Source organism: Rhinatrema bivittatum, chromosome 8, assembly GCF_901001135.1.
Source record: "Rhinatrema bivittatum chromosome 8, aRhiBiv1.1, whole genome shotgun sequence".
Taxonomy (NCBI): Eukaryota; Metazoa; Chordata; class Amphibia; order Gymnophiona; family Rhinatrematidae; genus Rhinatrema; species Rhinatrema bivittatum.
The window spans coordinates 22,744,986-22,761,720 of record NC_042622.1 but is presented as its reverse complement, the minus strand read 5'-3'; the positions used below and the strand labels follow the sequence as shown (position 1 = coordinate 22,761,720).

Here is a 16,735-nt window from a genome sequence, read left to right as displayed (position 1 = left end):
ACCAGTTTAGAACTGTATCTTGTAACCCAATGGATTGAAGACTAGAAAGTAATATTTTATGGTCTAGCGTATCAAACGCAGCAGAGATATCTAAAAGGATTAGAATGAAATCTGTATTGGAGTCAAAACAATCATAAGAACCTGAAACTCAGCCCTCCACTTAACAGGAAGCCAGCGTAAAGCACGCAATGCCGATGTTATATGATCGCTGTGTTTTATTGCCAGCAATAACTGCAACCCTCTAATATTTCGTTAATCTATCTGCCCAAACACAGTCCTAAATAAAATCCATAGTTAGAAATGCCTTAATGGCATAAGTAATTTGTTTAAAAAATCCAATACTTAACAGTACTCTTACGGGTAGATTTTAAAAATGCTGCATGTGTTAAAAATGGGGGTTACGGGCTGAAGGGCCAGGCCCAGAGAAAGGGAAGGGGGCAGGGCTGGAAGCAGCTGGTACAGCGGCCATTTGCCGCGGTACCGGGGAAGCACACACCGGCAGGCAGCCAGTGCACACAAGTTGCTTCTGCTCCAAAACAACAACAAAAATAGGTTGAATGGGTTTAGGGGGGTGGGAAAAGGGAGGGTAGTGGGGGTAGGGAAGTTCCCTCCCAGTCCGCCGCACATACTCTTCTAAACTTAGGCCCCCCCTGTGCGTGCTGCCCCCACATGCACGCACGGGGCCATGGATTTTATAACTTGCGTGCGCATGCTCTAAAATCGGGGCGTCCATGTGTGCGCCCTTCTTTTAAAATCTACCCCTTAATCTGTAATTTAAAATCCAACCCTGAGTCTATTATTACTCCTAGATTTCACAGTTAATTTTTAGTTTGCAACTGTACATTTCCATAATTCTTTGTGATTAATGAAGCTTTTACCTCATTCCTCCCTTCCTATAAAAGAGTGGTCTTATCAACATTTAAAACTAGATGACTGACCGTCATCCAAGACCGAACCATATCCATACCGTATTTAAAATGTGGCATTGAGATCACCTTATTTTCACATGGTATATGAAACTGGTGGCAACAGCCTTCCTTGGATCCATTCCCATGCGAACCAAAAGACCTATGAAAGTACTTGCCCTCTCAGTCTTCCTCAGATTTTGGTACCTCATCAGTGAGGTACATCGTGGTGCTGTAGGGACCTACACTTCCAAATTGAGGGTAGATCAATTTCCACTCATCCGTTGGTATCCAAGTTCATGAAAGGTTTATGGTATCCTAAACCTCCAGTCAAATCTGTTCAGTGGATCCTGAATGTAGTTCTTGCACAACTAATGAAGCCACCATTTGAACTAAGAACATAAGAACATGCCATACCGGGTCAGACCAAGGGTCCATCAAGCCCAGCATCCTGTTTCCAACAGTGGCCAATCCAGGCCATAAGAACCTGGCAAGTACCCAAAAACTAAGTCTATTCCATGTAACCATTGCTAATAGCAGTGGCTATTCTCTAAGTGAACTTAATAGCAGGTAATGGACTTCTCCTCCAAGAACTTATCCAATCCTTTTTTAAACACAGCTATATTAACTGCACTGGCAACAAATTCCAGAGTCTAGTTGTGCGTTGAGTAAAAAAGAACTTTCTCCGATTAGTTTTAAATGTGCCCCATGCTAACTTCATGGAGCGCCCCCTAGTCCTTCTACTATCCGAAAGAGTAACTAACCGATTCACATCTACTAAATAACTACTGATGTTTGCTTCTCTCAAATTTCTCACATGGAAAATAGCATTCCTAGTTACAATCACATCATCCAGGCTTTAGTTCATCACTCTTCTTATATGCAGTTCTTCTACAAAAGACTGATGCACTGCATGCACGCAAAGTTTCTATGAAAGTTTGTGCCAGCTTTCCATATTAAGCAAGCCATCGTTTTACCTACACATGGACAAAAAAGGTGAAAAGGCCTTCATTCCTTAAGAGTGTAAAAGAGCTTTGGCTTACTACAGGAAAAGTACTCTGCCATATTATCATGCTTCATAGCATTTTATCTCTTATGATCTTAACTGTCTGGGCATAGCAATATCCAAAAAAAGCATTGTCCAGTTGGCTAGCAGACTGCATTGCATATTGTTATACCCTCTCAGGCATCCAGATCATAGACTAGCAAGGCTCATCAAATGAAAGCCATGGCTACATTCAGTGGCTTATCTGAGAGTAGTACCTGTTGAAGACATCTACAAAGTTGTAACTTGGTCATCAGTGAACACCTTCACATCGAATTACTGTCTGGACAATTTATCAAACATGACAGTAAATTGGATAAGCAGTTTTGCACAGCCTGTTCTCCCAGTAGTCCATTCCATGATGGGGGTCCAGGTTGCTTATTCAGTATGGGGTAGATTTTAAAAGAAGCGCGATCAGCCTACTTTTGCTTGCGCATCAGACTCAAGCAAAAGTACGCTGGATTTTAGTAGATACGCGCGGAGCCGCGCGTATCCACTAAAATCCTGGATCGGCGCGTGCAAGGCTATCGATTTTGTATAGCCTGCGCGCGCCGAGCCGCGCTGCCTCCCCCCGTTCCCTCCAAGGCCGCTCCGAAATCGGAGCGGCCTCGGAGGGAACTTTCCTTTGCCCTCCCCTCACCTTACCCTCCCTTCCCCTACCTAACCCACCCACCCGGCCCTGTCTACACCCCCCCCTTACCTTTGTCGGGGGATTTACGCCTCCCGGAGGGAGACGTAAATCCCCGCGCGCCAGCGGGCCTCCTGCGCGCCGGGCCGCGACCTGGGGGCGGGTACGGAGGGCGCGGCCACGCCCCCGGACTGCCCCGGGCCGTAGCCACGCCCCCGTACCCGCCCCCAAAACGCTGCCGACACGCCCCGAAACGCCGCGACGACCGGGCCCGCCCCCCGACACGCCCCCGACACGCCCCCCTCGGAGAACCCCGGGACTTACGCGAGTCCCGGGGCTCTGCGCGCGCCGGGAGGCCTATGTAAAATAGGCTTCCCGGCGCGCAGGGCCCTGCTCGCGTAAATCCGCCTGGTTTTGGGCGGATTTACGCGAGCAGGGCTCTGAAAATCCGCCCCTATATGTTCCACTGCAATCTTTAGCTTGGGACTCCCTACATGACATGGCTATTTCAACGCTGCTTGTTCACAGAGAAAGCAAGTTTGCTAGCTGTAGTGTTCTGTGTAGACAGCAGGATGAATTAGTCATGGAGAGTTGACTAGCTACACTTAGGTCTAATATTGACTGAAGATATTCATAAGCAACAACTGTGTGTGAATTCCTGCACATGCTCAGTAGAGCAAAAGCTCAATGAGCTTAGTGAGAAGGGCCCATTTGGTTGGTAATGTCGCCCATGTATCATGGCTAATTCATCGGGTTGTTTATGGACAACACTTACAGTAAGCAAACTTGCTTTCCCCCATTCTGTCCAACTCCCAGCTGGAGGCCTCTGCCCTGAATTCCTCCCTATTCTTCCCCCCCCCCTGGTCTGCTGGGAGCTAACCAAATCCAAAATGGTGCCTGTGACATTCTGACTAAAGATTGTCATTTTATATTCATTACCAGCTGGAAGAAGCCTTCTGCCTTTCAAGGTTTTATTTCAAAGCCCTGTGGACCAGGGCCTAGGGGTTTCAGGGGGAAAAGGGAGTGGTGTTTGGAGGGGTCTTGGAGGGGGAGTGGTCTTGGAGGGGGTTATTTACTGCCTATTGTGGGTGGGGAGAGGCTTCCTCATGCTAATCAGAAGAGCTTACAGAGGCTCTCTGCAAGTTCCCCCTATTAAATCTTCTCTAAGCAAAAGAGCGTTATCTACTTCTGGGCCGACTCTTTGGAACACTCTCCCTCCTGACCTCCGTCAAGAAAAATGTCTCCTAACCTTCAAGAAAGACCTAAAAACTTGGCTGTTCAAACTTTCCATGAAAAGCCGGGTTCTCCTTAATGCAGGTCCCAAAACATGAATGCAAGTCTTTTGACTATCATCCGTGGATTTTCTGAACTTTTCTCTTCGCTGCCCTGCAAGGTCACTTTCTTGTTTTAAATAATGTACTATATTTATTGTCACTTTATTCATTCATTTATTTTTACTCATTTTATTTTATTATTTTATTTATTATTTATTTACCATTTATATTTAATTTTTGCTCTTGGTTCTCTATTGTTCCTTTGATACCAACTGTTTCAAATGTTCAATGGTTAATGTTCGTGTTCAATGTATCTCCTCCCAGCGAATGTTCTGTTCCATTGTAAACCGGTGTGATCTATATTCTTTATAGGAATATCGGTATATAAAAATTAAAAATAAATAAATAAATAACCAGCCCTTTCACTTAGGTTTTCCTACTCTAATGGGCCCAAACATGGTCGGGTTTCGATGCCCATGCCATCTTTAAGACCACCTTGGGAGCACAGCTGCATTCTGAATCTTATGGTATTAGAATGGGCTGGTGACCTGCATTACTATAACAGAGTGACCCCATTTTCCCCTAAATGCCTGGTCCACCTCAAATCCCATAGAGGGCGAGAGCTCTGGGAGTGGGACCCTGCTGGGGCAGCACCAGCGTGTAAGCCCAGCTGGGTTCAGGAGGCTCCTTCATCCCCAGGAGAGACAGCTCCTGTAAATCTCTGCTGACCCAAAGCCCAGGGAGTGGGCAGAGTACTGCAAAGGTAGGCAGGCATTCTCATAGGTTGAAGTGCTGTAATTTGTATCAAGTTTTATCTGCATTAGAAAAGGCTGGAGTCTGTTTGGCTTTGTGCCTCCAGCCTGGGACACATTGCTTGGTTTCCCCCAGTTACCAGGTTCGTTTTAATGTCGCTAAGCAAATACACATCTGTAAAGAAGTTGAGCTGAAGGCTCTGCATGTTCACCAATATAAGCTTTAATCACTCTTCTGCACTGGCAGCATGGATTTCCCACATACAAAAATGCATACACTTCTTAAATAAAAGTAGAGAGGGGAGGAACTGGATCATGCTAAATATTATCAATGCTTGCTCTAGGAAAACAAAGGATTTTGATACAAATTATTTCATTTAAAAAAAAAAAAACAACTTGAACTCAAGTGTTTTGTATTCATTTCTGACAAATAAAAATAATTTAAATAATTCTTGTCTTATACTTTTCTATTTGTCTTGAAACATAACCTATTCAATCTGAACTCCAGCTTTTATTAATTGTGATCTAGCAAGATTGTCGTGATTATGCTGGGCCAGTGATGCGAAGTCAGGTTTACGCTAAAGCCATTCCTATGAGCAAGCCTTATCCCACAATCCTTTGCAGCAAAAGCTAAAATCAAGGTTTTGGTTCAGCAGGCCTGACCTTTGTTTTTCTCTGAAAAGAACTAGGCTTCTTCCTGCCTTGAATTTGTTACTTGTACCACTGATTCCCGTATAAGTTATCAGGAAAAGGAACTAGTCAAGTCACTTCAAACAAGGAAGCTTATGTGATCTTGAAAAAAATAAAAAGTACTACACAACCTCTTTGATTGGTTCAATAAAAGTTATCACAGCCTCAAAAAAAAATGAATTTTGTCCAGGACCACTCCATACTACAAAGGTGAAACCCGGTAGCTCACCAGTCCAAGAAGACAAGAAGAGCGAGCACAGTTCTTGTAGGAATTCGGGCAAAGTGCTTTATGTTCAAACGTGCAAAACAAATATTTTGATGGGCTTGAACTGCACGAGCTGTCATTTTCATGATTTTTTGTTATTACCTCGTAGTTTCCAGCTCTTTCAGAACCACCCTTTATTCCTACCCATGTAGGGCTTTAGACCAGTTGTCACAGCAAGACTCTGTGGCTCCTTCCAGAACATGACACATTGGGTGCTGAGCGTCTGCAGCACCCTCAGGCGATGGCATCCTGACCTAGGAAGTAAACCCAGGTCCTTAGCATGGCAGTGCACTAAGGGGTAGATTTTTAAAAGGTGCTTGCGGCTCCCGGCGCGCGCACATGGATGCGCAGATTTTATAACATGCACGCACATGTTATGTAATCCCTGGGCCTTGCGCACAATCGCTCGTGGATTTTATAATCTGCGCACACAGGGGGGCTGAATTTTGGCGACGTAATTGGGCTTCCCCCAGTTCTCTCCCAGTCCGCTCCAATTAAGGAGCGGACTGGGAGGGAATTTCCCTACCCCCTACCTAACCTTCCTTCCCTTTCCCCTCTCCACCCTGACCCCTAATGCCTACCTAGGTACCCAGAATTTTTTAATTTTTTTACTTACTGGTCCTTGGGGCTGATGCAATACGGTGCCCTCAGCCGCCCCTTTGAAGAGGCCCAGCACTTGTGCGCATACTGGGATTTAAATGCGTGGCCAGGCCCGTTTGAAAATGCGTGTGGTGCGCACAAGGCCTGGCCACGTGCGTAAACCCTGGTTTTTACGTGCACGTGCCTTTGATAATTTGGCTGTAATTGAATTGCGAACCTTTTTAGATTTAACCAGGGTTCCTTTCTCCTTTTGGAATTCCAGTTCCATTGTGAGCCTTCACTTGCAAGTGCCCTGCGATTACAGCTCTCTTCCATCTAGCCCAGCCAGCACAGTGCCAGGGCGGCCTGTAGGTCTGCACCGAGTCAGGCCTCTTGTGTTGCTGCTGAGTAATAGCTGGGACTCCTGCCTGGGGGGGGGGAAGGGGGGATTGGAGCTGACAACATGCAAACAGTAAAAAGAGGTTCGGCTTTGTTTCTTCTTGAGCTTTTTTGGTCTGGACCCTTTTGAAACAAAGTGCGTACATAGAACTTGTCACATAGGTTATTAGTAATTAAGAGCTACCACTGATGGCTCCTTGATTTTATTGTTCAAAGCCAGCTGTATACACAGAAATCTATTCAAGATCAGTAGATATGGCTAGAGAATTGTTCAGGGTTCTCACTCACATCTCAACAGGGAATGCATCTTTCCATGAGGATCGGCCTTCCAAATGGAGTGGCTTGGCCTCGGTTGGAGACAGGATGCTGGGCTCAATGGACTATTGGTCTGACCCAGCATGGTATTACTTATAGTAAGCCTATGACTTCTGCACCAGGAAATACAGGCCCTTCTTCAAAACAAGACTTTCTCCGCTGTGTAGAAAAAAATCTTTATTAATAATATTTCTGGTTCATGCACCTACTGCCATAGGAAAAGCTTGTGATAGACAGAACAGGTTTTACATGAATGGGATGGTCCTAGGAAAAGATTAAAATGAAAAGACCATCGCTAACTGATGACAGGATATTGCTATAGCGAGATGTGCAAATGTTATGCATTGCTCTAATCTTGTATGGTGAACCATAATAAAAATGTAAAGTTTATATAGATATAGAAACCATAAAAGGACCGCGGTGTAAGCTACCAAGTTAGCTAAAGCTGGATTTATATCTCTGGTGTGTGCATGGGACAATACTGTGAACACATTACAGATGTACAAAATATCTTGGCACCTACAACAAATACACGATAACCATTTAGCCAGGTGCCTTTTTCCATTTAATTGATTGGCACAAACTCAGGCTCATGCTTGCTGTTTTTTTTTTTTATTTCTGGTTTGTACTCGCCACTTATTTTTTAACTTCTTTTCTATGAGCTTGACACATTTTGCTTTCACTGCAAATCATTTTGTCACAGTTGGACTGTTGATACAAACGATTTGGCATTAAATGCCATGGCAAAATCTTTCGCACACATCGGAGAACTGTATTGCAATATATAAAACAAGAATACCACCTTTTGTGTCTCCTTAGCTCGGATGCTGCATTATAAATAAGTAGTAGTTGAATAAAGCAAATAAGATTTAAAAAAACGTTATTGTTTGAGTACTTTCAAGGATGCAGCATTCCAATTTGAAAATTATTTTTCCTAGCGCACACAATAGCCAAATGTTAAGGGTCCTAGTCTGTTCCTAAACAATCCCATCTGCCAACTGATGCCAGTAAGTGCCAGACAATCCATTTGAGACAATGTTATGAAGGCTGATAATGGCTCCAGGCAGCTGTTTATTTAGTCTTGCATCAAAAAAAGAACCCCCATCTTGTCTTAATTATCTTCTGGGTTATTTCTTCCTCCTCCCGATTCTTCTCAGCTTCTAAACCCTACCATCATAGCATTAATAGTTCCTGGCCATTATCTGTCATTAATGCAACTGATATTCACTAACAGATCACTATCTTGGGTGTTAAAAAAAAATTAAAGGTACAGTACTAGTCAAAATATCAATTCGTCTTGCGTGATTATCAGTTTCTCGTGATATTATTCTAAGATCGCCTTTCCTTGTTGTATTAACATTTAATTTCTATTACATATAGAAACATAGAAATGATGGCAGAAGAAGACCAAACAGCCCATCCAGTCTGCCCAGCAAGCTATGCACTCTTTTTTTTTTTTTCCCCCTCTTACTCGATACGCTTGACTCTTAGTACCTTTTAGTTCTATTTCCCTTCCACCCCACCATTAATGTAGAGAGCAGTGTTGGAACTGCATCTAATTGAATATGTAGCTTAGTTAGGGTAGTACTGCCTCAATAAGCAAGCTACACCCATGCTTTTGTTTACTCGACTAAGTAATTCAGTCCTTGTTGGTTGTTGTCTATATATAGATCCTCTTTTCTACATTGCCCCTGCCGTTGAAGCAGAGAGCTATGCTGGATATGCTTTGAAAGTGAAGTAACAGACTTTCTCCCCTGCCGTTGAAGCAGAGAGCTATGCTGGCTATGCGTTGAAAGTGAAGTAACAGACTTTCTCCCCTGCCGTTGAAGCAGAGAGCTATGCTGGCTATGCGTTGAAAGTGAAGTATCAGACTTTCTCCCCTGCCGTTGAAGCAGAGAGCTATGCTGGATATGCGTTGAAAGTAAAGTATCAGACTTTCTCCCCTGCCGTTGAAGCAGAGAGCTGTGCTGGCTATGCGTTGAAAGTAAAGTATCAGGCTTATTTGGTTTGGGGGTAGTAACCGCTGTAACAAGCAAGCTATACCCCGCTTTTTTGTTAATGCAAATTTCTTTTTTTTTTCTCCACATTTCTTCTTACCGTTGACGCTTAGAGCAATGTTGGAGTCGCATTAACCGTGTGTATGTATATTGAATAAGGGTATTATCTCCAGGTAGTAGCCTTCATTCCCGCGAGCCACCTCCTCTTCATTCACGTCCTCTAGACTTGATGGATCCACAGTGTTTATCCCACGCCCCTTTGAAGTCCTTCACAGTTCTGGTCTTCACCACTTCCTCCGGAAGGGCATTCCAGGCATCCACCACCCTCTCCATGAAGAAATACTTCCTGACATTGGTTCTGAGTTTTCTTCCCTGGAGCTTCAGCTCGTGACCCCTGGTTCTGCTGATTTTTTTCTGACGGAAAAGGTTTGTCGTTGTCTTTGGATCGTTAAAACCTTTCAAGTATCTGAAAGTTTGAATCATATCACCCCTGCTCCTCCTTTCCTCCAGGGTGTACATATTTAGATTCTTCAATCTCTCCTAATAAGTCATTCGATGAAGACCATTCACCCTTTTGGTCGCCTTTCTCTGGACCGCCTCCATCTTGTCTCTGTCTCTTTGTAGATACGGTCTCCAGAACTGAACACAGTACTCCAGGTGAGGCCTCACCAAGGACCTGTACAAGGGGATAATCACCTCCCTTTTCTTACTCGATATTCCTCTCTCAATGCAGCCCAGCATTCTTCTGGCTTTTGCTATCGCCTTGTCACATTGTTTCGCCGACTTCAGATCATTAGACACCATCACCCCAAGGTCTCTCTCCTTGGGGTGATGGTGCCCCCCCCCCCCCCCCCCCCCCCCCCCCCCCCACCAAATACAGTTCATTTGGATTTCCACTCCCCATATGCATGACTCTGCACTTCTTGGCATTGAATCTCAGCTGCCATATCTTCGACCACTCTTCCAACTTCCTTAAATCCCGTCTCATTCTCTCCACTCCTTCCGGCGTGTCCACTCTGTTGCAGATCTTAGTGTCGTCCGCAAATAGACAAACCTTACCTTCTATCCCGTCCGCAATGTCGCTCACAATTTTGGTTAACTTTTTATTTTGTTAACTTTCTTAAATTATTTTATTAATATAAGAAATACCATACAGGGTCAGACCAATGGTCCATTAAACCTAACATCCTTGTTCCTCACATTGACAAATCTTTTCTGGGTCCACCTTCTCAGGCTTTGTGCTATGGTCCTGCGTCTGCACTGTGTTCTGTTCTGATGAGGGCTGGCACAGCACCGTCCTGATTAGCTTCATAATAGCATGAGGGACTTTCAAATGTTTAAACACTAGACCGTCCTCCCTTGAAATTAAATAAAATCAGAGCAAAGGTTATGGGGGGGGGGGGGGGGTAATCTACTGGCAGGCAAGATTTTCATTCTGCAACCTTGCACAGATTTTGTTCGCTGCGGAGTAATCCCTGGGCATATGGAGTCATCCATTTGGAGTACAAACATCCAAGACAGCAGTCTAGGATGGGATGAGACACTTGATGTGCATCAAACAGGACAGAGATCTTGGGATGATTATAATCTGATTTCTATTTCTATACTATACTTTTAATTGTTATGGCATGCTGAATAGATGCAGCACTCTTACCTGTACATACGTCTGATGACCTCCAGGTAACAAATGAGTGCAAGAAGGCCAAGGCAAGAGTGGGCAGATTGTTGGGGGACATGGAGCAGTATTACCAATACAAAAAACACAAATATGCATTTTGTGTGCATCCGGGAAAGTAGATGCCTTTAGTTCTGACTGAAACTTCTCGCAAACTAGAGTGCTAGGAGGTGAAAAAACAATGCCTAAGAAAATCAGTAGCGACCTTCGTTTTCAGTTTTTGTTTTATTTTGCCTGGGAATTTCAATGTTATAACAAAAAAAAGTCAGTGGAAAAATGACGTTGACAGAACACACAAGAGAGAGAAAAAAAACAGTGGAAAGTCATTGAAATTTCCAGGTAAAATGAAATAAAAACTGACAACGACGATCCCTAAAAATAAGTCATGCCTTTGGCCCGAGGAAAGCAGAGAAATCTGCGGCAGGAATGTTGGCCAGCGCTGGAAGGGGAGCTGGGCTGGGGGCCTGGAGCAGATGGTAAGCTCTGCCTAGCAAAGACCCTCTGTCATTATCCTGATGAAAGGACCATGTGCACTGCTGGCTCCAGTTTCTCTTCCCACTGCCTTCAAACGAATCCCCTGGCCCGGGCAGCGATGTCTGCAAGAGCTCTGGCTGAAAAGCGACTTTTCCACTGGAAGGAGCGCAGTGAATTCTCATCAGCCACAGAACTACAAAAAAAAAAAAAAAGAGAGAGAAGAAGCCAGAGACAAAACCCAGCCCCGGAGGTGCTGTAAAATCAAGGACAGCTCTGCACTCTCGTAAACCCCTTTCATATTTCCCTTTACTGCTGCGATTCCTATCTGGCCGGAGAGAGGAAAAGCACCGGACTGGCTGAAACCCCCATGTCCGCCCCCCTTAGCAGCATCTCCAGGGCAGCGGGGTCAGCAGGAGGCGTCATTTGCATGCCGAGAGCTGCGAGCCAATGGGAAGGCGACGGAGGACATCCTGCGCGAGGAGCTCCATTCATTCCTCCAACCCCGAGCAGCAGCGGAGGGGAGGGGGGGAGGCAGGACATTCCTGGGCACGGGGACCGTGCAACCTCCGGCAAAACCCCGAGGAGGAGCGGGAGGTCGAGCGATCGCTGCTGCGGACCGGCCACCGGGGATGGAATAAGCCTCCCTTCGCAAGGCACCGACATGAAGGTCAACGTGAGTATTACATTTTGCAAGAGGGCAGCAGCTACTTATCATTTTTAAAGCGCTACTAGGACATGCGCAGTGCTCTACAGTCACACATAGGAGCCCGTCCCTGCCCCACGGAGCTTACAGTCAAGTCAAGACAAACATGCATGGCAAACAAGAGTCTTTGAGAAGAGCATCAGATATGCCCCTTCTATAACTTTACAGCACTTTTACCATATAATGCACACTTGCTTACTATTAAAATCCAGTTTGTAATGAACCTTAAGAAATCTTCATTATCCACACCTAATATATAATGTTGTCATCTGCAGAAACTAGGGAATATCTTTTCCAGCTAAATGCATTTTAAGTGATGTGAGGGCCAGTGTTCCTATTAGGCAAACTAGACGGTTGGTTGCCTAGAGCACCAAAATTTTGGAGGTAGCAAAATCCTACCAGAGCCAATACTGCCACAGAAAGAAGTGCTGTCCTGCAGCCACTGCCGCCAGTAAGAGGGAGTGCTGTACTAGAGCTGCTGCCAATAGGTAAGTTGGGGTGAAAGACTGAAGGTTCGCCTAGGGTGCCAAATACTCATGCACCAGCCCGGAGTATTGCACCATTTTGCGGCACAGACCAAAGGGTATCTGCACACCTGCTTCACTTTGTATTTCTGCCATTCACTTTATATGGAGTAAAGGCCGCCATGAATCGGGCTCATCATGTATTTGCTGGTTTAAAACAGTTACGGGGGCAGCAAGATGCCTTATTCATGCTGCGTTGCATAAAATATAGTTTTGCTTCACATGCATCTAATCCTAGTGGCATGTGGATTTTCCATTTCCGTTTCTCTTTTATGGTGGTGATTCTGCTTTGTGAATGAAGCCAGTTCATAATTTTATTTTAGTGTAAAATTGTAGCTTTTCAATAGGTAGGCGTGTGGGCTGGGTGGATGTGTAAAACGATCATAGCCCATGGATGACTAAAATGCTGCCTTGCCTGATCTTCCTTCTGCCTCTCTTGAAGGGCAGATTTTCAAGTTGCGCTAGGGTTCTTGCTATCATCCAGTTCTGGTGTCTCGCACTCACTCGGGAACCAAAACGCACAAAAAAGCCGGTTCCTTTTTCCGTTAACTTCTTTATGGCAGCTGGCAGCCAAGACGTTTAAGAGTTTTGAATATACCACGCAGAAAGAACTTTGAATGAGGAAAGCTTAGGCTGGTATTCAAATGGCACATGGGCAGAAGAAATCCATGCCCGTTTATGAGCATTTGCCTCAGATCTCAAAATCATATATTGGATAAAGTTGTGTGATTGCCACGTTAGCCAACCTGAACGCATAGAAGTAAAGGTTAACGAATAAAAATCAAAGAAAGTGCCCAGCTTATGGGAGATAACCCTTCCTTTCCCGGGTCCAAACAGAATGACGAGGTCAGAGCAAGAGATGGCAGTGCCAGGAAGTACAACTGAATCATAAAATGCATTACAATGGTTGTGTTTGGGGGGGAGGGGGATGCAGGTGATGGTGGATGTGTTAGAGCCATAAGAAGATGCCAGCCAGAGACGCAGTAACAACGCTACCATTGTCAGGTCTTTTTATTTGTGATGTTATATTTATAAGTTTCTAATTTTAAAGGGACTCCAGGCAGCGTAGAATCAAGCAAAAACATCAAAACAATACATTACATAAAATCAATTAAAATCAATACCTTGAAACGAGACGAACACCTATCATAATTCATAACACAAACTAAACAAAAGGGTTAAAAATAATTTTCTGATTAATTTGTAATTTCTGGTCATGCCTTCTCTTGCTCTGACCTGCTCATTTTCCGTATTTTAAATGTGTTTGGTTTTTTTTCTGTGTAATATCAGATATTGCAATTTAATAAATCCCTCTCTCATTCTTTTTTTTTGGGGGGGGGGCGTGATAGGAGGCTTTCCCATCATGCCTTGTTACTGAAGACTTTTAACAGTCTGCATTACAAATATAAGTTTAGTATAATTCATGGAATTGCATGAATACAGATTATAGTTCCTGGCAGCTCTTCCAGGAGATGAATGGCTTGGAAGAGTGGCTGCTAAAGGATTGAGAGCCTTTCCTCCCTAGAAAGTTGTTTTTTTTTCATTAACCCAGCAGGAAAGCATCTGTTGGAGCTGGAGCCTGATGTGTGGTTGAGAACATTTGTTTATAGCAGTCTTATTAGTAAGTTTTTATGTTAGCAAACAAAATGATTATGATTCATTGTGTCTCCTTCTGGTTTTTATGTCAGTTCTGGGGAAATGCTAGTGCTTTAAAGTTTTAGTGTTAGTGATTCCCATTATTACCAATTTGAGTAAATTAAGGGCTGCTGTGCTGTACCTTACATTGGCCTTACATTGATGCATATATATACATACATAGCCTGAATTCAAGAAATAAGATCTTTAGAATAGTTTTGACTGGGCTTCCAGGAGCAGGAGTGACCTCATAGTTAGAGCAACAAGCTGAAAACCAGGATTTAAATCCTATTTCCTCCAGTCAGCCTTCCTGTACCCATTTAGATGGTAAGCTCTTTGAGGTGGGGACTTACTGTACCTGAATACTAATAAAATATTAATAATGTTGTTGCTTTGAGTAGTATTTGGGTTAACAGTCCAAATGTTGCTGTTTCAAAAATATAAGGCCAAGGTAAAGGCAATGGGAACAGAAGACGACAGGACACTTTCACAAATCTTGTCAGTTTTGCCATGGTGATGGCTGATACTTCTCTGATAATCCCATGAGTTGAGATTTTCTGATTCTGTCATAAGTAACTCTATATGGGCACTAGCAACACTTGGTTTTAGCAATGGACAGCTCCATTGAAAGAGGATTCAAGTAGTTGACTTTTTTCAAGTGTAGATAGTTTCCCCCATCATTGTGCACTCCACAGTGCTGCAGCCCATTTTCCCATCAAGAGAACTTGGGATTTGAATCTGCAACCTTGTGACTCCAAACCATGGACTCTACTGCTGGGCTAAAGGAGCAGCTCCCCTTGCTGAGCTCTCAGCTGCTCCTTTAGTCCAGCGGACTGCCCTCGTCTACTTATATCCATCCTTTGTTGCTGTACCCTGTCACAGTAGATCTGGCATCTCAACCATGAATGTTTTGAAATTCAGACCATGAGTGCTTTCTATTAGGTATCTTTGGAGGTTCCAATGTAGTTCTAAAAATCAAGAGCTGCTAGTAATGTGAAACTCCCTTAAATAAAAGATTCCTTCATTATGGATAAGAGTATAGTAACATAGAAACATAGAAATGACGGCAGAAGAAGACCAAACGGCCCATCCAGTCTGCCCAGCAAGCCCTGCACTTTTTTTTTCTCTCATTCTTATCTGTTACTCTTGGCTCTTAGTAACCCCTCAATTCTACTTCCCCTCCACCCCCACCACTAACGCAGAGAGCAACGCCGGAACTGCCTCCAGGAGAAACATCTAGCTCAATAAGTTAGGGGCAGTAACCGCCGCAATAAGCAAGCCATACCCATGCTTATTTGTCTACCCAGACTAAATAATTCAGACCTTGTTGGTTGTTGTCTGTATATAGATCCACCTTTCCCCACTCCCCCCGCCATTGAAGCAGAGAGCTACGCTGGACATGCATTGAAAGTGAAGTATCTGACTTTCTCCCCTGCCGTTGAAGCAGAGAGCTATGCTAGATATGTGTGAAGTATCAGTCTTTCTCCCCTGCCGTAGAAGCAGAGAGTTATGCTGGATATGCATTGAAAGTGAACTATGAGTCTTTCTCCCCTGCCGCTGAAGCAAAGAGCTATGCTGGACATGCATCGAAAGTGAAACACCAGGCCCACTTGGCCTGGGGTAGCAACCGCCTCAACAAGCAAGCCACTCCCCGCTTCTATTGTGAATGCAAATCTTTTTCCATGTTTCCTCTTGCTGTTAAAGCTTAGAGCAATGTTGGAGTCGCATTAACCATGTGTATGTTTATTGAATAAGGGTATTATCTCCAGGCAGTAGCCATCATTCCCGTGAGCCACTCACTCTTCATTCACGTCCTCTAGACTTTATGGATCCACACTGTTTATCCCACGCCCCTTTGAAGTCCTTCACAGATCTGGTCTTCACCACTTCTTCCGGAAGGGCATTCCAGGCATCCACCACCCTCTCCGTGAAGAAATAATTCCTGACATTGGTTCTGAGTCTTCCTCCCTGGAGCTTCAAATTGTGACCTCTGGTTCTGCTGATTTTTTTCCGACGGAAAAGGTTTGTCGTCTTTGGATCATTAAAACCTTTCAAGTATCTGAAAGTCTGTATATTGTCACCTCTGCTCCTCCTTTCCTCCAGGGTGTACATATTTAGATTCTTCAATCTCTCCTCATAAGTCATTCGATGAAGACCATTCACCCTTTTGGTCGCCCTTCTCTGGGCTGCCTCCATCTTGTCTCTGTCTCTTCGGAGATATGGTCTCCAGAACTGAACACAGTACTCCAGGTGAGGCCTCACCAAGGGACCTGTACAAGGGGATAATCACTTCCCTTTTCTTACTCAATATCCCTCTCTCTATGCAGCCCAGCATTCTTCTGGCTTTAGCTATCACCTTGTCACATTGTTTCGCCGACTTCAGATCATTAGACACTATCACCTCAAGGTCTCTCTCCTGCTCCGTGCACATCAGCCTTTCTCCCCCCATCGAATACAGTTCATTTGGATTTCCACTCCCCATATGCATGACTCTGCACTTCTTGGCATTGAATCTCAGCTGCCATATCTTCGACCACTCTTCCAGCTTCCTTAAATCCCGTCTCATTCTCTTCACTCCTTCCGGCGTGTCTACTCTGTTGCAGATCTTAGTGTCATCCGCAAAAAGACAAACCTTACCTTCTATCCCGTCCATAATGTCACTCAAAAAGATATTGAACAGGACCGGGCCCAACACTGATCCTTGCAGTACACCGCTTAAAACCGCTCTCTTCAGAGAGAGTTCCATTTACCATCACAAGCTGTCTTCTGTCCGTCAACCAGTTTGCAATCCAGGCCACAACCTCGGCACTCATTCCTAAGCTTCTCATTTTATTCACCAGTCTCCTGTGCGGGACCGTATCAAAAGCTTTGCTGA

The 16,735-nt window shown here is 44.4% G+C and overlaps 1 protein-coding gene and 1 long non-coding RNA gene across 3 annotated transcripts in view; one reads left to right on the top strand and one right to left on the bottom strand.

Moving 5' to 3' along the window:
• LOC115096336 overlaps positions 1 to 16,735 on the bottom strand; it is a 128,799-nt gene that overhangs the window by 8,088 nt on the left and 103,976 nt on the right. The gene's annotated exons all lie outside the window — the stretch shown is intronic.
• CASS4 (Cas scaffold protein family member 4) overlaps positions 1 to 16,735 on the top strand; it is a 110,904-nt gene that overhangs the window by 8,156 nt on the left and 86,013 nt on the right. The window contains exon 1 of one of the 2 annotated variants that reach the window (XM_029610790.1): positions 11,511 to 11,671. The exons of the other annotated variant lie outside the window; for it this stretch is intronic. Coding sequence (XP_029466650.1) covers positions 11,660 to 11,671 — 12 coding nt within the window. The 5' untranslated portion in view covers positions 11,511 to 11,659. Of the gene's footprint in view, positions 1 to 11,510; positions 11,672 to 16,735 lie in introns of those variants that run through there. 2 annotated transcript variants of the gene reach the window in all.